We start from the raw sequence: 27,574 nt of genomic DNA, 5'->3' as shown, positions 1-27,574 counted from the left end.
GATCCACCATGTTCTGCACACTTCAATGACCCATGTCCCGCACACCCAGAACCTGCTACCTGGGGCTTCTGCAGAGATGTGGCCAGGCTCCAGGGGGCCTGCATGGGACCCCAGCTCAGGTCACTAAGTGCAGCATATGGTTCCGGGCAAGATGTCCTGGAAACAGCTCTACAGTGCCAGTCATCCACAGCGTACACACAGATATGAAGACACACAGAAATACGCAGACACACACACACAGACACTGAAGCTCTGTGGCACCCAGCCCCTCCCTGTGAGCTGCTGCCGCATGCCGTGTTATTCCAGCCCCTACACTTCGCTTGTCCCTGCTTCATCTGGCGGACCATGGTGAGGGCTGATCTATGCTGATCACCATCTCAGGTTCTCAGGGGCCAGGATGACCTCACACAACCGCTGCCTCCTGAGCTGGCTTTTGAACACAATCCCTCCTGCTCCTCTGCCCAGGCCTGGGTGGCTCCCAGGCCCCTGTCTCCCAGCAGGCAGTGTGCAGGGGCATAAGAGTTACGGAACAAAACATTTATTCTCTCTAGTTACAGTACAAATGTGGCCCCATCCACTTCAGAATGCGATCTTCTTCTTAGGCCTCAGATCGTCCCCTTTCGTAGAGATGCCATCCGCGTGTATTGTTGTCCGAGAGTCCTTTTTCGAGACTTTCACACTGTAGTTTGTGAGCACCATCTGCCGAAGGCTGTCGTGGTCCAGGGGCTGATCCACTGTGCCAAACAGAGGACTCAGGTGAGGAGTGTGGAAAGCAAGCCCAACACACTTCCCTCCCAGGGACAGTGACTCTCTGCCTCATTCACAGGTACCCAAGGTGAGGAGGCCCAAGCCTGGTTTAGGGTTCTCCCACAATGCTGGAGGTTGGAGTACAAGCATTCTCGGGTTCACGGAGGGGGAGGATGGGCAGAGATGAACTTCTCAGAGATGCCCAGACAATAACTTTTTTCTCCCAGGTGAGTTTGGTTTAATCTCAAGGACACAGGGCCACCATGTACAGTTGTTCAGAATGTAGACTGCACAAAGGTGACCAGGGAGAGACAGATGACTGGAGGGGCTGAAATCCAGCCCCCACTTGGTTGCCAAGCCATGTCTACCATAAGGGGCACCTTTTCCTCACGAATCTACCCAGAGGGGTGCCTCTTCTAATTCACACATATAGACCACGGGGGCTAGTGAGCCGAGCGAGAGCCCAGTGTCTACCAAACTCCCCTGGACGGAAGTGAAGACATCTTCTGTAAGTTCCTGACCTTGTGAGGACGACATTACCAGCATCTGTGGCCCGCCACCCCCCTCTTTTAGGAGCTCAAAATGCCAAGGGAAGCTGTGTAAGGTGGCTGACACAGACTCAGATTCCAGCCCCCGCAGGTGCCAGTGGCCTCGGCTCATCCGGCAGGCGCACGCGTGCACACGTGCTGGCAGCGCTCACCCTTCACCCCTGGCACACCTGCACATCCGAAACGCTGCTCAGAGAAGTGGGGCAGTTTTTTTAAAAAATCTACTTTTTTCTCTGATTACTAAAGTGACTCAAGGTCACTGTAAAAGAAAATTTTAAACAATACAAAATTTGTTTAACTTAGAAATGCAAAGTTTTCTGCAAACCACCACTGAGAAATATCCACTGTAAGTCAGCCAACACGTCCTTTGTGCTCACATGCATAACCGACACACCTCCCTCCTTCTCTCCCTCTCGACTTCTTTCCCCTCCCTTCCTCCTCTTTTTTCCCCGCCTCCTCCTTTCTTCTCTCTCTCAGCGCATGTATCTCCCTTTCCCTATTATACATCAGGGTTGTGAAGGCCTGTCCTGTGCACTGTAGGGTATTTGGCGGCATCCAGGGCCACCAGCAGGCCAGGGGGGCTTCCTCCCAGGTGTGAGAACCAAAAAATATCTCGACACCGCCAAAAGTCCCAAGGGGTAAATCACTCCTGTTTGAGAACCACTGAATATATACATATGTATTATATACCACTGCACTCCTTTTAGAGGCTGCATGGTATTCCACTGTAAGGATGAGTGAGCCATAACTTATTTATCAGTTTCCAATGGGTGGACATTTCAGGCGTTTCCAGTTTGGAGCTGCACTGAACATTCTCTTACCTTCATCTTAGACCTTAAATAAGTTTTTCTTGAAGGACCAATTCCCACAGGTGAAATTATAGGCCTAACAGGTATATCCATGGCTCAGGCTTTCCACAGGTGTCACCAAACTTTCCTCCAGAAACCAGGTGGGCCTGATTATATCCCCACCTTCAGAGAGAACGGCTGGTTTCTGCTGAGAGGGAGCGTGTCATGAGCTTCTGCCTCCGAAAACTGGGACCACAAGGGCCCCAGTTAAGGCTTCTAGCAGGAACCAAGCCGCTGCTGCTTCAACCATGGATGGGGCTGGGCCAAGGGAGGTCACGGGTAGAGTGAGACTCAAGGGTGAGGGTGACAGACAGGATCAGCTAATCTTATGAGTCCATTACCTGCCAATTTAGAAATTTGGGACATTTTAAGGTCATTTTAAATGGCCACAAAGTAATCGTGATTTTTAAAACAATATCCAGGAAAACTCAACTTCAGGATTCATGGCTGGGCAACTGCATGGTAGGCAGAAGCATCCCTAAGCAAACCACATCACGTGGCCACGGCCAAGACAGTACCCATGGAACAGATGGGCCCATGAAGCTCATAAAAAGAGGGTAACTGAGGCTCAATGCTACAGATCCTCATGGACACAGGCTCCCTAAGAACCCCGACCCAGCGACCCGCACAGATAGGGAGAGAGAGAACCCACCTTCATCCAATTTGTCATGGAAGGGGTCAGCCCCAAGCACTGGTGGGTTGACCTTGATGGGCTCTGCGTACTTGAGGAAGGCAGAGCCGCCCCAGAAGGGGTTGACAAAGGCTGGCGGGGGCTCGGTTTCTGCCCCTTCTATGTCCAGGATTCGCTTGTAGGACTCTAACAGCAGCAGGTCGTTGGTCGTCTTTTCAATGATGGCTGGGGAAAAAAACAAAAGAACCAGGATGGCTGCCCAGAGACCTGGTTCCAGTGGCGCCCCCCACTGGAGAGGAAGGGAAAGAACAGGAAGTGGGGGTCATGAGCTCCTATAAGGACAAAGGTTTTCTCTTGAGTTACACCATACATTCATGAGGGGGCAGTACCACCCTGAGAGGGCAAATTTTGGTTCTTGAGAAGCAAAAATAAAAAGCTCATGACACCGTAAGGTATAAAATACAGATACACAGGACAAAAATACCTATACAGTATATCAACAGTATTAAAATTTCATGAGGAAGGGCATTTAGGAAAAGAATGTCTAAAAAGGCTCCGTAGGAGGCAATAATGAAAAGAAGGTTGAGAAACACCAAAAGTTGAGAGGCACGGGCAGCCCTGTCTTAAACTATTGACCTTTACTCAGTGCTTTCTCTGCCTCAGGCTTCCGGGCCTTTGCTCATGCTGTTCCTTCTGCCTAAAATGCCTTTACCTACACCCTTCCCTGAATAATCCCTATGGGCGTTTTAGGACTCTGGTCAAGCCTTGCTACCTGCGGGAATGTTTCTCTGACCTGCCGAGTTTGGGGAAGCTGCCCTCCTGCTGTGTTCCTTAGCTCCATGCAGTCTCCAGATTCATTCATTCATTCATTCATATGCTCATTCATTCATTCGACAAATGATGACTGGAGGCCTACCGTGCCAGGCACTGTGCTAGAGGCTATAGGTGCATGAAGGAAAAACAAAATGACATCAAAGATGCAGTCCTTGTCCTAACGAAGCTCATAAGCTTCAGTGTGTACGGAGGATGGAGAGGAACACACACTCAACAAATCCATACTTGTCTCCCGCACTATCCAGATGCTCATTATCTGAATTCAGCAACTACTGGATTTGGATAATTAAAAAAAAAAAAAAGTCATACTACCCATACTGCTGCTATTCTCTCTGTAAATCAAGGACCACAAGTATTTGCATCTGGAACTTGCTATCACATCTCAAGAACCTCACAGATTGAGATGGTGAGAACTATTTGTACACGGAGACGAACTGGGTGAATGTTAAATAAGCGAACTGCCGTGAGACAGAATAAATAGTGGGGGTGGGGAGCCAGCTTCAGATGGGGCAGAGAGGGAGGCCCTGCTGGAGAGAAGGCATTTAAACTGAAATCTGAGCATTGGACGAGAATGCCGGAACAGCCCATGCAAAGGCCCTGAGGAGTGAACTGCGGGAAGGGTTGGAAGCACAGAGAGGAGAACAGTGTGACTGGAGGTGGTGAGCAAGGAGGGAGAGCAAGAGGAGATGAAAAATGTAAGCGGGGGCCAGGCTCTGAAGACCCCAACAGGCTGTGGGCAGGAAAAAGTGAATGCAGCAGCCTGACCGCTGTCCCATGAAGGGCCTGCTCACCAGGCTGGCCGCAGACGGGCAGCAGGGAGATGGACTGTAAGCAGGATCCTACCCCCAGTAACTGAGAAGAGCAGCTCACACTATGCCCAAACTGTCTGTACCAAAAAAAATGTGGTTTATGCTTAACATCTGCTTTTCTTGCTGGGAGTCTGAATTTGGGTACGTGCCAGGCTGGAGGTGCCTGGGTAATCAGCCTCCAGTCAAAACCCTGGGCAAGTGTCTCCAACAGGCTTCCCTGGTTGACAGCACTTCACATGTGCTGTCACGACTCATTGCCCGGGGAATGAAGCACATCCTATGTGACCCCACTGGGAGAGGACCCTTGGACGACTGTTCCTGGTTTCCTCCAGACCTCACCCCATGCCCCTTTTCCTTCTGCCAATTTTGCTTTGTATCCCTTTTCTGTAATAAATCACAGCCCTGAGTACAACTATGAGCTGAGTCTGTGAGCCCTTCTAGCAAATCACTGAAGCTGGTAGGAAACTCCGAAATACAGATTGTATCATTAGGACCCTTAGGTTTTATTGTAAGAGCAGCGGAAGCCGTTCACACCGCAATGTAATGATCTATAGGTGCATTCCTCCCTCTTTCTTCTGAGCTCAGGGCCTGTGACTACAAATGTGTGTTCTAGTTAAGAGGCATTTGCTACATGCCAGGCACTGGTCTGAGCACTTGTACTTCTTCCTTTCCTATTCGTATGCCTTTCATTTATTTTTCTTGCCTTGTCACTTTGGTTAGGAAAATCAATACAATACTGAGTAAGAGTGAAGAGAGCAGACATCCTTGCCTTATTCCTGATCTTAGAAGAACATTCGGTTTTCACCATTATGTGTGAGGTTAGCTGTAGATGTTTTTGTAGATGCCCTTAACCAGGCTAAGAAAGTTTCCTTCCAGTTTGAGTTTGTTGAGAGTTTTCATCATGAATGAATGTCGAATTGCAGTAAATGCTGCTTCTTCATCTATTGAGATGATCACAAAGTTTTTCTCCAAGAACTATTAATTTATTCAATCCTCCCAACAACCTTATAAGGTAGATATTGGTTTCCATCTCATTTTTTTTTTAATGAAAAACTAAAGCACAGAAAGGTTGAGAAAGTTGCCCAAAGTCATACAACTAGTAGATCAGAACCAGGATTTGGACCCAGGCAGGCTGGCATCCATGCCCACATGCTTCACCACCCGGCTCACTACCACCAAAAGAACAAGTCCTCGTGCCTGGTCACAGAAGGCTCTGGCAAAAGTTCCCATGAGTTCGGTGGGCCCCGACTGACTCACCGAAGTACTGTGGAAGGTTGGCGTTGGTGATTTTCCCCGTCTCCCCTAACTGCACCAGGATCTTGGTGGCGTCACAATTAATCTTCTTAAACAGATTCTCTACCGAGCCCTTGAGATTCTCCAAGGTCCTGTTGATCTCCTGGTAGCTGTTCTCATACCTATCCGCCTCCTCTGTGGTCTTCTTTAGTTTCTCCTGGTGGCAGACCCCGATTCCCACCCCAGGTCAGCAAGGCTGCCCCCCTGGGCTCAGCCCACCCGTGAAGACTTTCAGTAGGGAGGAGGGTTTAGGAACCTTTGGGGTTAGGGTCTCTGAACTACAGTTTTCAAATCTCAGAGAGGGTGCGAGATCAATTTAACGAGCCTCAATCAACCTTAAAAAAATTAAATAGAACAGAAAGAAAGGCAGAGAAAAATACTAGTATGCATTGTAGGTAATAAGGGCAAGTAATTATTTAATGTAAGTTTTGTTTTACGTATGTATATGTATATATGTCTACATGGGTACTGGATTACAGTGTTTTTTAAAAGCTGGTGGCTCTTTTTAAAAACTGTGGCCCACAGGAAGAAATACATTTTACACTGCAGCCCAATGCATACCTACCTACCTACATACATGTGTGTATGTGTGTTTATGAAATTAAATGAAATTAATTTTTTACAAATCGAATGAAATTAAAGTTTTACAAATCTATATTCTTATTTTGTATCCCAATATTTTCTATTCTGTTCTTTTCTGTCGTTATTTTTAAATGCTGGTTGCGATCCAACAATTGATTTCACCACTCACAGTTTAAACACATTGCTCTCGCCCAGTGTTTCTCAAAGTGGGGTCCCAGTCAGCTTCACCAGAGAATCTGTTAGAAATTCGAATTCTTGGGCTGCAGTCCAGACAGGCTAAACCAGAGGCTCTGGGGCTGGGCCCCGCAATCTATGTTTTAACAAACATCCAGGTGATTTGGATGCTCGATGAAGTCTGAGAACCTCTGCAGGCCCACTGGATCGCAATCTCGGCTTCAAGTTACTAATACCTGGGAGCTTTAAAATATTTGCTACCCAGACCCCAGCCTCAGAGGTTCAGAGTCACTGGCCTGGGGTGCAGCCTGAGCACCAGGAACTGTAAAGCCTCCGAGGCGAGTCTGACTGGCAGCCTGGGCTGAGAATCACTGCTCTGTGTGAGTGCTCCAAATGCCTCCTGCCTTTCTGAGTGCTCAGAATGCAGAGGGGGAGTGGGCCTTGTGAAGACCGGCCCCAGTCCCCGGGGCTCTGCATGCTCTGTCCCAAATAACGATCCCAAGGGGTCAGCACCATCCACACTCTCATTTTCCAGGCTAGAAAACTGAGGCTCTGAGGCACAGAGCCAGGAGAATGAAGCCAGGATTCAACCTGTCTCGCAACCAGCACACCCTGCAGCTTCCTCTATCCTGACTACTAGAATATTCAGTTCCCAGGGCTGCATTGCCTCATATGACGGCAAGAGCTGCCTGCCCTCCCATTCTATAGATGCATTAAAAGATCACATGAATTTTTGAAAAGGGGGAGGGGAAGGAAGGGGAGCTTGATGTGATGGTAATAACACAGGTCCAACACCTAAAATGTTCCAGGCACTTTATATGCACCATCTCAACCATCCCCGCAACTGTCCCAGTTTTCAGATGAGGAATATTAAGGTCAGAGGAGAAAAGTGAACTTGTATTTAGCTCCCCTGTATCAAGGTGTCTACGTGCCTAACCTTGGGCAATTATTAGTAACAAGGTGGAAGTAACAGCCCTATGAAATAAGGATGATCATTACCCCAATTTTACTGAGGTTCAGGGAGGTTTAATCACTTTCTCAAAGTCACACAGCTAGGAAGTGACTTAGATCTGAGAATCACACCCAAGCATTTGTTCCCAGGGCCTGGTAGCTTCACTCCTATGCAAAAACCTCCCATTAAGGGCCTGGCCCCACCACTTCCCCCAGAGGGCAGGAGGTGATGAATGGAAGGTGTGTGGAAAGGTCCCGGGAACAGAGCAGATGGAAGTGATCCTAGCAGGAGCTATGAAGCCCCTTGTGAGCCCATTGCTGTTAAAACAAATTCTCCCCTAAGAGCATTTGCATTTGAAAGGAGCCTCCAGAAGTCATGTCAAAGCCAGAGGAACAAAAAGTTGATGGAAGGACTTCAGCCAAAGGTGGGGAAGATGCTTGGGGTTTCCTGGTCAGCCTCCCCAAGCTGCCCCCGCGATGCAGAGCAGCACCAGTCCCAAACCCGAGAAAGCATCTGGATGCCAAGTGACCCTGAGCCGAGGAAATGGGACCCCAGGCATGAGCCTGGCCTGGGGAGGGTCTCTTTGGACTTGGATCCTGCCTGGAAAGGCTAATTCCCCATACTCAGACTCCTGGGGGAGGCCTCTCTGAGCAGCAGAGACTCAGTGTGCAGCCTGTCCTTTGCTGCCCTGCAGTGGCCTGCCAGAGAATGGCACTGCCATAGCTGTCGACCAGGCAAATGCCAAGAATGGAAATAAGCCACAGGGAAGGGAAGGGACATGACTCAGGAGCAAGCTCCCTAGGAGAGGAATTATTGGATTAAAATGGGACTTTGCAGTCAACTCTCTGAGTTCATATCTTTGTCAGACATTTGCTATTCATTCTCCCTTTACACCTTAATAACAAAACCCTGATTGTATTTGGCGTTGCAATGTGCCCAGCTAAAAGCTGTATTTCCAACTTTCCTTGGCAATAGGGATGGCCAGTGAGGTACAAATACAGAAGTCATTCATTGGCTGAGACTTCAGGGAGGAACTTTTAAGCTGCTGACTCAGCTAGCAAGGCTTTTTGTAAATGCCTCGCCCACTTTCTTCCTACCTGGAATATATACGTTATGGCTGGACCATCGGCAGCCATACAACTATGAGGCATCCTTGGGAAGGTAAGCCACACACTGAGGATGGCAAAACAGAAAGGAGGAGCCTGGGTCACCAATGACATCCTGACCAGCGCTGAAGTGCCTATCTCCAGACTCATTTCTTAACAAAGAAAATAAACTTCTATCTTGCCTAGGCCACTATTATTTTGGGTCCCTGTTATTAGCAGCTAACTGCAATGCAAAGATCATACAGCTCCATGATGTTGGTCAAGAGACTTTACCTCTCTGAACCTGTTTCCTCATCTGCAAAATGGAGAGATCACAGCACCTACTTCATAGAGCCGTTGTAAGAATTAAATGAGATAGGGCAAGCAAAGCACTTAGTTTAGTGCCTGGTATGTAGTAATTGCTCAAGAGATGTTTGTAATTACTATTATCGATTGAGAACAGGCCATAGACAGGACAGGGCAGGGGGAGAAGAAAAGACTGAAGCAGAGATCTGTCTGGAATTTGCCAGTCTGAGATGACTTTATAGGCACAAGAGCCTGGGTGAGGCTCACTGAAGTGGAACAATATTTAAAACAGACAAAGAGGCCTTGGGACAAAATTCTGCAGCAATACCTGTAGCAGAGGCTGCCTGTGACAAAGGGTTAGGACCTGTCAGGATTTGACTCAGGCCAGTAGACAGTCATGGGGCAGATAGCTTACTCTCCCTGGGGACCAACTGACAGGCTGCCTGAGAGATAAACAGACAACAGACACTCCCGCAACCTTCACTCCTCACCCTGGTCTTACCTCCAGCTCTCTCAGGACAGAGTGGCTGTCCTCCTGTGACGACTTCTGCTGGGATTGCAAGAGGATGATCTCATTCTGCTCGGGAGAGAACCGGACTGTGAGGGAAAGTGGGTGCTCCCCTCCCCGCCACGCCTGAAAGTAAGCCTGCGCCTCGAGGAGTTGATGAGAACTGAAATTATCCATTCAAAGAGCCCCAGATCCCCTGAGCCCCTCTTATGCCCCTGGAGGTTTTTTCTGATGTTTCCTAATTAAAAGGAAGGGCACGGGAGGGTGGATGGTTCATTAACTTGGAGAAATGTCTAGAATGGTGTGGTCAATAGAATTTTCTGCGATGGTGGCAATTTCCTATTCGTACCATCGAGAACTGGCCACTAGCTACATGTGGGTATTGAGCACTTGAAATGCGGCTAGTGCCACTGAGGAGCTAATTTTAAAATTTTATTTAATTTAAACTTAAATCGCCACATATGGTTAGTGGCTATGGCAATAGCCCCAGAGCAGGGGTTCTGAAACTCTAGCATGAATCGGAATCACCTGGAAGCTTGTGAAAACAGAATGCTGGGCTCCACTCCCAAAAGATCTGATCCAGTATGTCTGGGTGGGGCCCAAGATTGTGCATTTCTAACAAGGTCCCAGGGGATGCTGCCGCTGCTGGTGCAGGAACCAGATCTGGGAACCCCTGGGCTGGACCACCACATCCAGGTAGAAAAGGTACGCAGCTTCTGACTGAGCAAGTCCATCTCTAGGCATCTGTCCTATGGAAATAATAGGACGAGTGGGCAAAGGTGGCTGCTCAAGGTTGTCCATTGTGTCATTATTTACAATGGCCCCCGTTAGGGACAACCTAAATGTCTACTGATAGGGAGTCGGTTAAATCAATGATGGTCCATCCATATCATGGGGGGAAAGGGTCTCAAATAAAAATACTGTTAAAATGCAGACTCTTGGCCCATTCTCTAAGAATCTAGGTTTGTAGGTATGGGACAGAGCCTGCATTCTTAAGAAGCATCTTGTGATTCTACTACAGAGCATCCAGGGTCCCCAGAAGTCATTAAAAAGAACATAGATGATGTTGGGAGGTACCTACGATGAATTGTTGGGGAAAGAAGTTTACAAAACAGCCTGAACTGTCTGGTATGAACCCAGTTCTATACATGGGTATCTAGATGTGTGTGTGCATGCGTGTGTGTGTGTGTGTACGTCTGTGGGGGTCCACCTGGGTGTGTCTGTGTGTTTGTGTGTGTGTGTCTGTGTGCATGCAGGCAAAGGCTTGAGGGCATGCTGCCTTCATAAAGCAATGTCGCCAAAATATTAAAGGGCATTAACTTGGAGTGATGATGTTTTTGGTGACTTGTATTTTTTTCTTTATATTTTTCTGCATTACATTTCCACAGACATGTATATTATCTTTCCAATCACAAAAATAATAATTTTATTTTGGAAGAAATATTTAAAGGAAGTGAGCCTTCCCATCTTTAAAGGAAAAACAACCCAAGAAGAAACTCTACCAAAACAATTAATAAATGTGACGCCCAGGTGATGGGATTCTTCTTGATGTGAGATTTGTATTTATACTTTTTAGTTTTTTCCTAACTGGGTTGGTAATCTGAATAGGTGGTGTTTCTCCCCTGCCCAGAACTCTCCCACGGCTCCTGCTTCTCAGAGTAACTACCAAAAACTCTTCTGGAAATGTGTTCTCCCCAACTTCACAACATCTCTCCCCTCTCCGACCTCATCTCCTCCCCCTCCCTTCTATCTCTCTCCACTGCAGGCACGCTAGCCCGCTTGTACTTTCCTGCCTCAGGACCTTTGCACGGCTTATTCCCTCACCTACAAGTCTGATCGGATCTTAACTTCTCAATGGCCCATGGCCTCACCTGGCTCCAGAACCCCCTTAACCTGCTCCATTTCATTTTTTATGCACACCACTTCTCACTTTCTGATATACTCTATAATTTTGTATTTATTAGGCTTGTTTATTGTTGTTTATTGTCTGTTTCTCCCTGCCAGAATAGAAGCTCCATGAGGACGGGGCTTTTTTTCATTTTGTTCACTGCCACACTACCAGTGACCAGAACAGCATTTGACACATAACAGGTGCTCAATAAACATTTGCTGGCTGAATAACCAAAAACAAAACAAAACAAAACAAAACAAAAAACCCACATTTTCCATTAGAATATACAACTTTACATATACTATTTAATAATCACTATGTTAAGTTTTAAAAGCATCACCCCCCCCCAAAATGTCAGAAGGAAATATTTCAAAATATCAACAATGACTATCTCTAGGCAATGGGATAATGGGTGATTTTTAAAAATTCTTTCTGTCCTTAGGCAGTTTCCAAATTTTCTACAATGAGCATATCTTTGTCTTCTAAGATTTAAAAAATATGAAGGCTTCTCATTGGAAATCAGCGTTTTCAAGATTTATTCAACAGGAATTTGCAGCTCTATTTAAACCCCAAAAGGTCCACTTCTGTAACTTCAAAAAGGAGCTCAGGAGCTACTGTTCTGGTGCAAACATCATTCTGCAAGTGGGGAAACTGAAGCCCAGCGAGGGCAGGGGCCTGCCTGTCCCTCGTCAGACACCCCTGTCCTAACATCAGAGACTGACTGTGCAGCTAAGAGAGAAGGGACCATCATGGTGACTGAGGAAGGTCTAGGTCGATCCAGTCCTGGGGCCATTTCCTGGCTAGGCTTGTCTCTATTACTGCACTGGGACTAGCAACGTGCTCCCTCCTGGAAAATGAGAATTCTGAGTCCCGCCAACTCCCAGACCCATCATCTCTCCATCCTTCCTTCAGATCTGCCTTCAAAGATCTTCCCTGCAATACTTGGAATGGCCACCAGAGGTCAGTGGCGAAGCGCCTAAACCGGAGGTTGCAAACTCAAACCCAGCTGCTCTGGTAAAGGAGGGAGAGGTGGGTTTACAGGAAAAGCAGCACTCAGCTTCCCTGGGGAATGTGGGCTGGAGTTGTCAGATCTGATTGTCCAGGAGGAACCAGAAATCCAGATCTTCATGTGAAAGATTCCGATTTTAAAATGTTGGCAACTAATAAATTTTAAATCTGGGGGGTAGCAAAAACCAAGAAAAGGAAGAATGAAGGCAGCATTCATCCAGTTTACAACCTCTGACACTAGCCCTCCAGGTAGAGGTGAAGTCAGATGTTAGAATCCTAATTGTTTTTAACTTTTTTTTTAACCTGAACCCTAGTTTGAGCAGCAGTGCCACAAGAAGGCAAAATGGAAGGTCCCAGGCACCCTTTCCGGTCACCCATCCCACCTTCGCCTTTCATCTGGGACTGCTCCATTATATCTGTTTAAATACTGGTGTTTCCTCATAGCCTGGGTTTAAACAAAAAATGTTCTATAGATTTTTTTTAAATAAAAGTTTGGAAATTACTGCTCTAGTCCAAGTATGTCACTCTACAGATGGAGGCTGAGACCCAGAAAGGGCAGGAATCTGGCCATCTCTCATCAGGCACACTTGTCCCAAACCTGGCCCTCTGGCTCTGGGTGGGCCCAGACACGGAGAGGCACCAGCTGGAGATCACAGGGTGGAAGGAGCGTGAGGTTGGGGGGCAGGCACATGCTCACACCTTGGCAAGTCACTAGTTTGGCCACATCTCCCCCAGAAGGACACACAGACAGCCTTCTCCACATCTCTCTCCCGATTCCAGAAACTGCTCCCTCCCCTCACCAGCCCTCTCTTCTTGCTGGTCCTGCACTCTCCCTTAATTTCCTTAGGCCTTTGTAAATGACCCCTGTTAAAAAACTCACCTCGATTTACTCATATGATTGTGCCATCTGTTTCCTGTGACAACCCAAACTGATAGAACCACCTCCATTTCCACCACTTCGCATGCCACCTATACTATTATCTACGTTATTATTATCTATTAATAGTCTTCTTTATATCAACCAAATTCTGTTTGCTATGTTTATCATTTGTTTACTGTCATTATTACTTATCACACTGAGTAATAATATTCAGGTCACAAGTTTGCTCTGCAAGCTATATTTTTCCTAATCCTCATTAAAATTAATTCATCACTAGCAAGTTAAAATGTTTTCACCAAAATCTAGTTACTATCTACTTGCACATAGCCAGCATACATGCCTCACATTTACGACGCAGTGACATTACAAAAGGAAGTGGCTCCTTTCATCAGATAAACAGAACACAGGGACCTCGGAGGGAGGAATAATGAATTCCCACAGGAGGTGACATTCATGCAGGGAAAGGACTAATGGGCAGTATTTAATCTGAAGAAAAGCAGGGGTTTGTTGGGAGGAAAGTCTCGGAGGAGGAAATGTGCGGGTCAGCCGGCTGGGCCGCTGCAGAGGGTGCCTTAGAGGTCATGATCGGAGTTGAGCTTGCAGCAACTGGTCGAAGTCATATTATGAAGAGACCTGAGTGTCACACCAGGGAGTTTAGACTCTAACCTGTGCAGACCGTTTCAAGGCTGTTTATGCATGCTCTGGGGAGTAAATAGTCTAGGTTGCCAATTAAGTTTGGGAAATCATGGGTTCAACAAAGGCAAACAGGTTTCTTACTGCAGGACTTGTCAGGGTCTTTACTATGCTCATGTACATCAGGTCTCTCCAAGATGAATTGACCACCTTGTCTCAATTCTGTGAAGCTAGTGATTAACAGAGCTCAGCAAGTTTTTAAGGCAAACGGTCAGAAATAGATATTTTAGGTTTTGCAGGCCACATATGGTTTACCTTGCATATTCCTCTTTTATTTTTTTTTCTTACAACACTTGAAAAAGATAAAAACCATTCTTAGCTCGTGGGCTGTACAAAAACAGGCCACAGGCCATATTTGGCTGTGGCTATAGTTCACCAAACCCTGGATTATAAAACATACCATGGAGTATACATGTCACTTGAGGCGAGGGGACATGACCACCTTAAACGTATGTATATAGGGGGAGCACTGGGGGAAATACAGCACCTCCCAAACTGATCTGACCTTGAGGCCCTTTCTGCAGCAGAGCATCTCAGGGAGTGTTCCGAGGAGCCCGCTTTGGGAAAGGCTGCTGTGAGCGTGGGCCAGCCTCGGGCCAAGGAAAGAAGAGCTGCCCTGACCTGGATTTTCTGTGTCTTCTTGTGCATCATCTCCATGTCATTGTTGAGCTCCGTGACGTAGGTGAACCGAGCAAAGTTCTTATCCTCCTTGGCCAGAAATTCCTCAATGAGCTGATTCAAGTTCCCACTCTCTGTCAGCTTCAGCAGCCGGAGGTGGGCCACCTCGTAGCTCTCAAAACTCTCACCCTTGTTCCTCTTCTTCCTGTGCTTCTTTGCCTTGAGAGCTAGAAAGAAAAACCCAGAACAGTGAGTCTGACAAGAAAGCTGCTCAGAGCAGTACCAGGGAGAGAGGTGTGCTATGGGCTGTTAACACTGTGCCTTGGGGCGGCGGGGGTGAGACTTTCCCAGGAGATGGGGCAGGAGCTTCACTCCTTAGTTAGATATTTACAAGTATCTAACTGAACACTTACTGTGCCAGACATTGTGCTGGGCTCTGTGGATACAAAATCTCTGTCCCACAAAGATTTTAGTGGAGGAATAAGACAAAAATATCTAAGGAAGAGATATCCAAGGAAACAGGAAGAGAAATCTAATTAACATTGGGGCCTGGGCAACAGAGGAGACCCATCAGGTGCTGTGATGGGGGAGTTAGGCGGCCATGGAAATCTTCTCAAAGGTGGTGACATTTGAGCAGGATAAGGTCGAGGAAGCTCTGGGAACAGAGGGCCTAAGGGAGGCTCAGAACTTGGCAAATTCATGGGATTAGAACCAAGAAAGTTCTCCAAGCCTTGTTCTCTCCAGCCTGGATGGCTGCAATAGCCCCAGCTCTTCTGAATTCAGTCTTCTCTCTCTGATTTGGCCCCCACGTGGCAATCAGAAGGATCTCTCAAGACACATCTGGCCACATCATCCCTTTACACACTGTGACTCCCCACCATCCGTGGGATGAAGCTTCTCAGCGTGGTTTAAGACCTGGTCCCCTGTACCCTCAGGGGTGTGTACCTTCTTCTTTTTTGGCCTGCTCCTCGAACTCCGTACGGTCATTTAGCTTGAAGAGCAGGAAGGATTTGAGCTTGGTCTCGTGGTCGTAGACACGCTCCAGCTCGCGGATCTCCAGGTTGTACTGAGAGATGTCCTTCTGCTGGCGGTCCTTCATGGCCGCCATCCGAGCCATGGCTTCCAGTCTGCATGAAGGGGGCACAGAGCCTGAGGGTCTAGAGCATCCTCCCTTCTCCCCTCTCCCCACCGGTCCAGGGGCCTTTCTGCCAATGACCATCACTTCTCTTAATCATGAAGGTGTGTGGGAGTGGAGGAACCAACTTCTTCACCTGAATGGCAGGAGCTGCCAGCTCTAGACCACCCCCAGGAAGTCATTTTTCTATCATCATCATCACCATCACGCACATCACCATCGTCATCATCAGCACCATTGCTACTTGTCGATTACTATGTCCCAGCCACTCCCTTATGCACATATATTATTTATTCTTCACTACCACCTAAATAGGTCCTACAACAATGCAGCAGTGACGGAGCCAGGATTAAACCCAGGTCTTGCTGACTCCAACACGTGTGCTCTTCACAGTGCGAGTGTGAAGCCAGGAGATTGCCCGGACTGAGGACCGTCTAGCACGAGAGGCAGTGGCACCTGGAGGACACAGTGAACCTCAGCTCCACCACACCTGCCCTTTGCCTGGATCTCAGGTAAGTATATCGGCACACTAAGCCTCCACTTCCTGCTCTGTAAAATGGGGATATAACTCCCAGGGCACTTGTGAGGGTTGAAATACTACCCAGAGCACCTAGCATCATGCTTGGCATACATTCAGTGCTCAGAGTTATGATGATGATTTAAGGTTCCTTAACACAAGCACAGAGGGTAGTGGTGGCCCAGAGTAGCAATTTAGTTGCTCAGCTCAGGGCTAAGAGACATTTTTGCCCTGAGGGTTTCTCCCTAAGCCCACCTCTGTTCGTAGGCTTGAGAAGACTGCTCAATGGCCGTATTCATGGTTTTCTTCTGCATCGACAGGCGCCGATGGAGCTGCTGGTAGACGTTGTCATAAGCAGCCTTCTCGTACCGTAGGTCCTCGATCTCCTTCCGGAGTTTAGCGTTAGTGGTCAGCATCTTGTCAAAGTGTATGGTGACCTATGGGAGGGTTGTGCTTCAAAAATGGGCCTCCGTGCTGGGGCACTGGAGAAGCTCCCAGAAGGTGTCCAGAGGACTGGAAGGTCTTCACCCCACCCCCCACCCAGGCCCACAGAACAGTGGTTTTAAGTGCTGGGTGAGAGGCTTGAGTTGGCCACCAACTGGCACAGTGGCCTTCATCAAGTTACTTTTCCTGGAAATCAGATTTCTCTATGACTTTTATACACAACTTCTAGTTTTCAGTAATGTAGGGGAGATGAGAACAAGCTAAATGACACCATGAGGAACAACCAGCCAAATCCAGAAAGTAGAACTTTCTGCGGGACAGCTGACCTGGTCTCCTCAACAAGTTGATGACATGAAAAGAGTTGGGACGGGGCTGTTTTAGAGCAGGGCTTCTCAAACCCAGCACTGCTGACATTTTGGGCTGGGTGAGTCTCTGGAGTGGGGGCTGTCCTGTGCTTTGTAGAATGTTTTTCTTCTTCTGTTTGTTTTTTCCTTTTTTTTAGGCGAGGCAATCCTTGGTCGACCTCACAGATTGCAAAGACCTTGTCAGCTTACAATCCCTTATTTTTTATTTTTTACACCTCAAGCACCTGGTCTTCCTAGGTGGTCTCCCATCCAAGTACTAACCAGGCCCGACCCTGCTTAGCTTCCGAGATCAGATGTAGAATGTTAAAGAAGCAAAGCACTACTGAATTGATTCAGGAAGAAACAGAAAATCTGTATAGACCTCTAACTAGAAAGCTGACCTCTACAGACCTCGTCATTAAATCCTGCACGTATTTACTAATTCATTCTTTCAGTCAACAGTGCACCATCTCCTGAGTCAACCAAGTAAGTGGGTATATTCTGCTAGTAGCTCCTCAGAGGCTGGTTTTTGCTCTGTGCAAAGGGAGGCAGAGCCGTTTGCAAAGCTACAGAGAACAGTTTACGTACGAGATTCAAACGGGTTTCCAACACGTGGATCTGTTTTTGCAGTTTCCGAGGGTTATTGGCCTCCTGTATTTTTGTGAAGATCTGTTTTTGGTTTACAATCTTTTTTTCCATTTGAACAATCTGAAAAGGGGGGAGGAGACAGAGAGAGAACCCAGCTGTGTTAACATCTGTATGGGTACAAATTCAACAGTTTACTAACTCAAATGTGCTAAAACAAAACTGCAATGTTTTATCTTTTCCTATAAATGGAATTTTTATTTTTCTCTTGGATGTGTGCTCAACTCAACTAGGTCTTGACCAGTTTGGGGTAAAATGAGGCAATTTAGGGTTTTTGCTCTCACCTGTGCATGTAATTTCACTCACCTGTGGGTATAAATTACATCTTACCCCAAAGCCATGGCTTCCAGCAGAGATGGCACCGTCCCTCCCCAGGGGGCCTTCTGTAACCTTGTGGAGTGGCTTTTGGCTCTTGCAATGATGGGACGCTAGTGGCACTTAGTGGTCGGGTCATGACATGTCACACATCCTGCAACATGCAAGACAGCACCAAACATCCAAGAATTGTCCCCCATCCCTTGTAAATGTCCAGTGCCCCTCTGGATGTTACTCAGGTGAAAAACCTCTTTATATCTGTACCCAGAATCAAACTGTCTTCTACAGATAAACACACAGTATTTTTCATTCGGTTCTAAAAGATACTGAATTATCCAGGAAGGTAGTCACTGTATAAATCAATAGAATGCTCTTTGATTTGTTTGGAACTTTACAAAGAGTTGGTCACCATTTTGGAAATCATGTCACTAGCACAATCTGGATCATGTTCTTTGAGTTGAAGATAAAACAAGGCCAAATCAGTCTGCAGGGTGGAGTTCTCAGTGACTCTGCATATAGATAACATGCTTCTGACTACATTTTAGACCAGGGGTCTGCAAACCACAGCCTCTCGGCCAAATCCAACCCGCCGCCTATTTGTGTAAATAAAGTTTTATTGGCACACAGTCATGCCCATTCTTTATTGTCTGCGGTCGTCTTCTTGCTACAAAGGCAGAGTGGAGTAGTTGCAATGTGGCCCGCAAAGCCAAAATATTTACTCTGTCTCTTTGCAGAAACAGTTTGCTAGCTTCATCCTAGGTAAGTCAGACCGGAACACTCACGTACCAAAATACATAACTCCACATTTATGTAAATAAATATTTAATAAATAATTTCAGGATAAATAACTTTGTTTTATTTCTACTTTATATTATCATTAGGGCATCAATAATTTAAAAGGATAAGTAGGGTAAAGGATTATGTCATCTATGAATTTCATTTCAGGATCGTGAAGGCACTGTAAAATATTTGCTGTCAAAATCGGGTGTTGGCGCGGTAACCACTGAGTGGAAGAAGTTAGACATGAAGAGCATGTACTAGAAGAGGCCATTTATATGGAGTTTTATATGCAGGCAAACTGAATCTATGATTCCAGGGGTCAGAACAGGGGTTCCCTGGAGGGTGGTTAGTGGAAGAGGACTGAGGGGACCTTCTGGGTGCTGGAATGTTCTATGTCTTGATCTTGGTGATGTTTACATGGGTGTATAAATATGTAAAAATTCATCAAGTTGTACCTTTAAGGTGTGTACTCAACTGTATATAATCAATAATTCAGTGGAAGGAGGGAGGGGGGCAGGGAAGAAGAAAGGAAGGAGATGGGTGTTGGGAATGACAGGTTTAAGAGCCACCATCCTAAGGGGATCCACAGATGGGCTGTGCATCTGGGAGGTCCCTTCCTGCTGGAGAGCACGCTATTCACAGATTCAAAGTTTCTGGCTGGAAACTGAGGCGAAGCCACTGGGTTTGGAGGCCAAGGTCCTTGGCCATCCTGGCAACAGAAGTTTCAGTGCAGGGGATGCTGCGTCTACCACTGGGAGTGGTGCTGGAGACAGTGCCTACCCCAGAAAGCAAACGCTGCTAGACAGGGGCAACGCTGGCAGTAATGGACTTGCCGCAGTGTTATGTTTTACTTTGTTCTTTGTTGGTGCTTGGTTTTCAGGGTTTTGTTGTTGTTGTTTGTTTTCAGATAAAAGAGACAAAGAAAGAGCAGCTGAAGAAGGGAACAATGAGGATGGTCACTGATGAAGCCAGGTCTTCATGAAAGGAGGGGCCTGGCAGAAAGGCAACAGGCGCCCTCCTCTGAGGCACACAGACAGAGCAAAGAGGGGGTGAAAGATGCAGCCTCGGGGTGCAGGGAAGGTGTGGCTGCCACGACCTTTTAAAGCAGGTGAAACAATGCTGAGGCCATCTGCGTCAGAGGACTTCTTGCTAAGTAAAAATATCCTAAATGCAATGTGCTGTCCAGGACTGGGCCTGTGGACAGTAAAAGGACGTTAATGGAAAAATTGGAGCGATCAGAGGAAAGTCTGTAGTTCAGTTAATAGTACCGTGCCGATGTTAATTTCTTAGGTTTGACAAATGACCCAGGGTAGGGTAAGGTGTTTGCATCAGGGGATGCCAGGGGGTGAGGGTGCGAGGACTCTCTGTACCACCTATGTAACACTTCTGTACATTTAACATGATTCCCAAATTAAAAGTCTATTAAAAATAAATGATAAGTAATTATCCTTTCGGTCCAAGCTCCTCTAGGCTGGGTACTGGATGTTACCTGCAGCCAAAAGTATTTCTGACTGATACGCCACGACCTTTACCCATGAGGATAACGGAGTGTGATTTCAAATAAGTGAACTACACCCTGCTGTGGCGGGCAGGAAAGCATTTTAGTGTCTTTCTGTACCCTTGTAACTCCAGCCACGTTCTCCTGGCTCAAACATCCCCTGCTGCCTTTCCGGAGTGCTCATTCCATCGTTTCTCATACAAGCACAGCGGATAAAGTCACCTCTGCACACAGCGCACACAGCCGACCCGCGGTGTGGCTTCAGTCCACACTCAGGCAAATGTCTAGATTTTCTGCTCAATATTTAGTCCCATCTAGGACAGCTGGCTCATGCTACATCCCAGAAGGTTCTAAAGAAGTTTATAGAACTGTATTGGATAAAACGTTCCCTTAAGGACTGGCGAGTGCTGGCTCCTGAGCACATCACAGGTGCATGCTCCTCTCAGGGTTTGAAGCTGAGGCCTTTTTTTGGAACCCTGGTGAGTAAAGGCAGGAGGGGAATGAAGGGGACATTGTCATTTTGAACAAGCTGGTGTACTCTTGTTTGTGTAGAGGCAGGGGCTTGGGTTTCCCATTGAGGACAGTCCAGAACTGAGACGAGGGAAGTTAAGGCTCGGTGTGATAAAATACAACATTAGGAGGCAGGCAGAGGCCGGCCACGGCCCTGCAGAGCTCGGGCTGAGGAATTCCAGGAGCTGCACCTGGGATCCTGTTATGTTCCTGAGTTTATCTCCCTTCAGTTATCCCCACGCTTTCAGGAAAGTCTATACGGCACAGTGTCAGCCACCTGCAGGGGACAGTGACTAGCCCTAGGAGAATAAAGGTACTGTGGACACACACAGTAGGGACACCATGCAGGGAAAGATAACGGGATGACTACTCTGCAGAAGCAGTGTTTGAGCTGAGACCCAAATAGGAGCTCCCTAAGCGGACAGGGTGAGGAAGGGCACCTCAGGCGAGAGGGAACAGTGCGTGCAAAGGCCTGGAAGCAAGAGACAGCACCGTGGCTCCCAGAGGCAGCCAGTGTGGACAGAACACAGAGGAGGGGAGCAGGCACGAAGGTCGAAGAGGCAGGTGGGACACAAAGCTGGCTGCAGAGCCTGCAAACAGCACTGAGGGGACTGGTCTTTATCATAAGGATGACAGAAATTACTGAGGAATCTGAAGCAGAGGAAAGGTGCAATGAGATTTCCAGATTCATTCAGTCAGCAAATATTTAGTGAGGACCTACTAAGTGCTAGACACTGGAACAGGCATGGGGGTATGGTGGGGAACAAAATCGGCATGGTCCTTGTCCTCATGGAGTTGACAGGGTAAGGAGACATTAGACGACACCCGTACTAAGGCATGATCACCACTGTGAGCAGAGCTATGAAGGGGGTGCCAGGAAAGAGAGTAAGGGGGTGTGCTGTGACCTTCTTTTTGCCTCTGAGACCCACTCTCCACCCTGCTCGCCCTGCTCTGCGCCCCAGGTGGCTGACCTGGGAAGCATCTACAATGGCTCCCTTGCCCTGGGGATCAGAGGGTTAGAAGAAAGCGGGGTTGGGGTACTTATCCCCCTGTTTGCTCCCTGTCTCCAGGTTCCTGCCCACTGTCACTCACCCCACAGTGCTTCAACATCCGTACTTCATGCTCACACCCTTGTAAACCATCTCTTCATAAAATTCTCAAAGTATTCTAATGAGCATGTGATTTGTTCTTGGCCAGGGGTCTGACTAATAAAGGGGAGGGGGTAAGTTTAAACTAAAGAGAAGGCAGAGAAAAGGTCTCAGGTCTCCCTGAGAAAGTCACATTTAAGTTGAGATCTAAAGGATAAGGAGCTAGTGGGGTACAGCGGGGACAGAGCACATGCAAAGGCCCTGAGGTGAGAGAAGGCTTAGCATATTTGAAAAAAGAGTCTTTTGCAGCTGGGGTGAGGTAAATTGAGGGAATGATGTGGGATGAGGCCAGGGGGTAGGGAGAAGTTAGATCATACAGGGCCTTTCAAGTCATAGTAAGAGATATGGTTATTAACGCTATCCAGCAAATCTCTCTAGCTCTCTGCCTTCTGGATTCATGGAAGGGCTACGCTTCCTGGACTCTTTTGATGGGTAGAGTCGACTGCTTTGGGTATGAATATTTAGGGTGCTTATGGGTTTGGTAGACTATTTTGAGCCAATGAGTCATAAGCATAAGTGACACATGTCACCGAAGCACTCAAGTGCCAGTGTGAGACTCTCCAGAGCTTTTTCTCTACAAACCTGGCAATGTTCAAAATGGTGGCTACCCCATCAGCCTGGTCCCAGGATGAGACAGCATAAGAGCCTTTAGTTAATCCCTAATAGACATGAAGCAAGAATGAGGAAGAAACCTTTACTGTTTTGAACCACTGAGTTTGGTGGGGGGGATGTTTGTTATTGTAGCATAACCTAACATCTCCTCACTGATACAGTAAGGATTTGGGAATTTATTCTAAGTGTAGCGGGGAGGCAGTGGAGATCACAGTGGAAAAATGGATCAATAGGGCTGGGAGATCAGGGGTTACAGGTGGTGGAGACAGTGACCACAGTCACCTTTAGAAAAGTCAAGGCGGGGAAGGAAGGGAAGTGTCAATCTGGCCTACGACATCATGGCTACTTCCCCCGCCTGTTCCCCTTTCCCTGTGTTCTGGTTGACCCTTTAAGAGAAACACCATACCTTCTCATCCAGTTCGGCCAACAGTATTTTCATCGATTTAATCAAGGCTTCGTAGTCGTCCTTGGTTTGCAGCAGGAAACGCAGCTCCATGTAGTTTTTCCTATTCAGATCCAAGTTCTTGGAAGACTTGATGAGACCCAAAAGCAAGGTGATCTCATCCTGCTCCTCTTGCAGGGTCTTGATTTTCTCCCTATTGGGAAAGCAGTGCATGAGGAACTCTGAACCCCAGCGCTTACCTTGGTCCGACATGCCAGACTCCTTCCCCATGAAAGGAATCTCAGAGGGGCACCCGCCACCTGAACGGTGGAAAGGATCTGCCCAAGCCGTGGGTCCGGGCCTCGAACTCAGATCGCCTGCAACCCAGTTCACTGCAACTTCCACTGCTCTGCCTTTCTCTGAGGCGCAATTTTTCTCTAGGGAACAATTTGCAGTTGTGCCTGTTGAAACCCATTATCAGGACACGGTGGGACCCCTCACGTTCTATTGCCTCCAGTTCACTGGCATTGGCCTGATTGTACAGACTTTCCGGACTTTACAGCTAATTATCTCTGATAACGAGAGGCAAGCCCACTGGACAGAATTTTCAATTCTGCATCAACGCAGAGATGTACAGTAACCTCTAACCTCCACCAGTTTCTCTACTCGGGGTGCTAATGACTTGTTAAGTTGGCTGACATGAGTCCCCCCCTTTTCTCTCCCTCTGTCTACTCTGGAGAAGAGTGGGTGGGGGGTGTGGACGAACAGGGATTTCAGAAAGAAAAAGGAAGGCTTGGGTGACTGCACAACGGTACAACTGGAAGTGGCACAGAGGCCAAACACAGCCATCCACCCACCCTGCCCCGCCCCCCACCCCCACTGCTCAGAGTGGTTTGCAGACCAGCTGCCTCAATGTTCTTTGGAAGCTTGGAGAAATGGAGACACTCAGGCCCCAGCATGGGACCTACTGAATCAGAATCTGCTTTGTAACAAGATCAAGTGACTCATATGACCATCAGAATTTTGGAAGCACCATGCTAGAACAGCAGAGACTGTCTAGGGCAGAGGTCTGCAAAGCTTTTTCTATAAAGGGCCAAAGAGTAACTATTTTAGGCTTTGTGGGCCAGATGTCACTGTTGCAACTACTCAACTAAGTAACCACAGACCATGTATAAAGGAACAGGCATGGCTGTACTCCAATAAAACTTTATTCACAAAAACAGGCAGCCGGCCAGACTTGGCCCATGGGCCATTCTTTGCTGACCACTGTCCTAAAGCCCCATTGTCCAACAGAACATTCTGCAGTGATGAAAAAGGTCTTCAGCTGCGCTGTCTGACAGCGCCCACCAGGCACTGTGGCTCTTGAGCACTTGAAATGTGGCTAGTGCAACTGCAGAACTGAAATTTTATTTATTTTAATTAACTGCAAATGTAAGTGGCCATGTGTGGCTAGTGCACCCAGCTCTAGAGCACACCTCATCTTCTAAACCTGACAGCTGGAGCTTCTCTCTCCAGCTTCTCCGACTCAAGTCCCTCTTGGAAGGGGGTCTTTGTTAAGGTGGAAAGAAAAAAGAGAGAGAGAGGGAGCACAAGAGTCCCCAGAGCGAGGCTTGCAGAGGAATCAGTCAAAGCAAAAGGAAGTCCTGTCTGTTTTGTAGGCAAGGCTGGGGCTGCAGCGAGGTAAATGAGGTGCCCCCAAATCTAAGGCGCTCTTCGCTCTCGGTGGTAGGTGCAGGGTCGGCCCTGGGGAAGAGCACCTCCTTAAACACTGCCCTCTAGGCGCCTCGCTCCCCTCACCCACGCTCCGGCCCTGTGTGTAGGTGCTGCACTCTGCAGAACTGAAAATCTCCAGTCTTCCGCCTCCCTCCAGATCAGATGGACTGAGGCAGGGCAGTGGGGTGCGAAAGGGTGATTCAAGAAAAACTGTCAGAGACACGCAAGGAAGGAGCTCTTCCTGATGCCCGCCGGGGGGTAGACTGTGAATCAGGCCACCAGGCACAGACGTCCAGGTTGTGGACTGCACAGCCCAAAGGAGCACAGTTTGCCTTTTAAAAAAACACCATTGATTTATTGATTTATTACACTTTTCTAAGAGACACGTTGTCTTGTTCTAACAAAATCCCGACATGATGACAATGTTTCCAACAGATGGCAGTAAAGTGTCTTGAGAAAGGGTACCTTTTTCTAACTCAGGAAGATTCCCATATGGACTAGCAGTGGTCAAATCCATGGGAAATCTACAGAGCCCCTTTCCCTATCCTCTGAACTTGGCGCATCATCTAACGGTTAAGATTTTCTTTCTAATAATGGGCAGTTTCTGCCTGTATAGATGTTATGGATGTAGCTAAGGAATAACATGCCCTTAGAGGGAATCTAAGAGGGCCTGTTTAATGTTTGTTTATTCAACCCCAGAGAACACCTTCCCACTGCCCAAAGAAACTAAATACACCATAATTCTAGGGCAACCCAGTTTCAAATAGTCTATCTTGCAGATCCCATAAGAATGCACACACAGGAATCATCCTTCGGGGTGTTCAAAGCCTGGTGATTTCCCCTTCTCGCGATATTCCCCACCTCCAGTGCTAGAACCATGGGAATGACACCCATAGCCATTTTGTGTCCTATGTATGGCCCAGTGTCCCCTGCCCTTTACCGCAGCTGGCTGGACGAGGAGCAGACACCTAACCCAAGCCGAGCCAGACCTTCCCTCTCCTGGGAATTGGGGATTGGAATTGATTCACAACAGTCTCTCTGCGTGGCTCGTGGTAGCTAAATAGTTGGGGACAGCCATCTCCCGCCCGCCGGGGCTGAGAATGAGAGAGAGAAGAACAAAACCCATGTGGAGGAAGAAACAGGACCCAGAAACGATTTCTCATTTGAGCCCTGCTGCCTTGGAGTCCCTGACACACGCTGGATTCTGACACTAAATCTCCCCTCCCCACTGAAGCTATCCCAAGTGGTCCCCAGACTGAGTTCAGAAAGAGATCCCTGGCCTGAGGCCACATGGGAAGGCAAGCCCCATGGAACCAAACCAAAAATGTTCTGCAAGTTCACTCAGTACAAAACTCCGACCATCACTTACTTCTGGTTCTTTATCTTCTGCTGGGAGCGGAAGTTAAAGGACTTCCGACTTTCTACCATCTTCCGGAACTGCTGCCTCAGCTTCCGAAGTTCGCCTCGGCCAGCTGTTCTTTAGTCTTCTCTGAAGGTTCCTGGGGATAGTCGGAGTCTTTTCTCTTGTGTTTCCTTGACTGAGTGAGACAGGGAGGGGGTCGGGTTGCACATAAGCAACAGGTTAGGTGACTAAAGAAGCGCACATTTCCACTCAAGGGCAAAGAGCAGGAGGGGGTGCCTAGAGCAAGCCTAGAGGTGGAAGACCACACCTGGGTGATGTCAACTGCTTATCTGTTACATGGCAGCCTCCCCCTTGCCCCAGGTTGCCAGGATGGAGAGGAGGCTAGGCCTCATTATTGCATACTGAAAAGGTGGCTTTGCTGTATGACCTTGGGTGAGTCACTTAACATCTCTGAGCCTCCAGTCTCTTATCTACAAATGTGCACCTATAGGTTTGTTGTCAGGATGAGATGAGCTGATAGGTGTGCAGTGGGCAACACAGCGCCTGACCCACAGAAAGCTCTCTGGACATGAGAGCTGTTACTACCTACCAACGGCATCTTGAAGGAATCGTGCTTTCCTTCTGCTCAGACACCAGACCCGGGAGGGTCAAAGCCAGCAGATGCTCCTTTCTCTCTCTGCAGTGCCCTGTCTGCAGTGACAAAAGGAAGAGAACTTGTGAGCCACCTTTCTAGAAGTGCAGGACCTAGTGGCACCTTCTCCCTCCCCCACGCCCTGCAGTCCCTTTCTCCTCCCACAGCCTGGCACATGAGGGGGACATGGCAGATGGCTGCCCGGGGGTGAGAAGAGCCTTCTTTTTTTTTTTTTTTTTAAGCAATGTTTGCCTGAAACCTGCTTCTCACATGATTTATTATTAGGAGCTGGGCAGATGGTTCTGGCATGTCAGTTACCCTCCCTGTGTCCCCAGAAAAGATGGGGCAAAGGGCATCAGAACAGTGTGTTCCCTGTTGAGGTTAAAGTGAGACTCACCCAGCTTCAGCTGTCGGGGACCCCTCACCCCTCACCTTTTAAAGCAAGAGCCAGTGGTAATGAGAGCCATTTTACCATGTCATAACGTAAACCTCATCTGGCCCGTAAGTACCACAGGCGAGGACGATGCTATCCCTATAAGTTACACAGGGCTGTGAGATCCGCTGCACCCCAAATCTCAGACTTCATGAATTAGATTCCTAAGGCAGAAATGTCTAGCTTCGCCACCCCGAGGGGTCCTGCAGTGCAGTGGCTTAAAGCATTGTTTATATCAACCACCAGATCTCAGCAAAAATTCCTCCTCAGCCACTTACGAACCTGGAACAAGTCACTTCAGTTCTGTGGGCCTCGGTTTCCTCATCTACAACATAGAAATTTTAGAAGGCACTTCACGGGTTGTTGAGCATGTTAGGCATTGAGCCTGGCACATGGTAAGTGCTTAGTAAACAGAGGCTGATATGGTATAGGTTGTTGCCTACGGTGAAGGTCCAGTGTAATGAGTGTTTATGTGGGGTGTCCAGCATTCCTCTACCTCCTGGTAACAATATCCAGGATTTCCCATGAGAAGCCAGCCTGCCCCCAACCCCCACCACACACACACACACACACACATAGTCCTGATCATTTTTTGTCCCCTGGGGCTGACCCCACCATACCACCTTCAGCATTGGAACATGTGACCCTGGATGGGCCAATCAGAGTGCCAGACCCTTGGCCAATCTACATAATTCCA

At 47.8% G+C, this 27,574-nt stretch overlaps 1 protein-coding gene across 1 annotated transcript; it reads right to left on the bottom strand.

The window, feature by feature from the left end:
* Positions 1-551: 551 nt before the first annotated feature.
* CCDC63 (coiled-coil domain containing 63) lies at positions 552-25,893 on the bottom strand. The gene is made up of 10 exons (XM_039879494.1): positions 25,820-25,893; positions 22,762-22,951; positions 17,436-17,555; positions 16,315-16,496; positions 15,353-15,534; positions 14,411-14,634; positions 9,312-9,386; positions 5,675-5,867; positions 2,796-2,999; positions 552-734 (listed from the first exon to the last, which is right to left on the bottom strand). Exons 1-10 carry the CDS (start codon positions 25,876-25,878, stop codon positions 580-582), a joined length of 1,584 nt encoding a protein of 527 aa, XP_039735428.1. The 5' UTR covers positions 25,879-25,893; the 3' UTR covers positions 552-579.
* Between the last annotated feature and the right edge of the window lie 1,681 nt (positions 25,894-27,574).

Source organism: Pteropus medius, unplaced genomic scaffold (assembly GCF_902729225.1).
Source record: "Pteropus medius unplaced genomic scaffold, Ma_sr-lr_union100, whole genome shotgun sequence".
In the NCBI taxonomy this organism is placed as follows: domain Eukaryota; kingdom Metazoa; phylum Chordata; class Mammalia; order Chiroptera; family Pteropodidae; genus Pteropus; species Pteropus medius.
The sequence above is the reverse complement of the archived record's forward strand: the minus strand, read 5'-3'. Positions and strand labels throughout refer to the sequence as shown.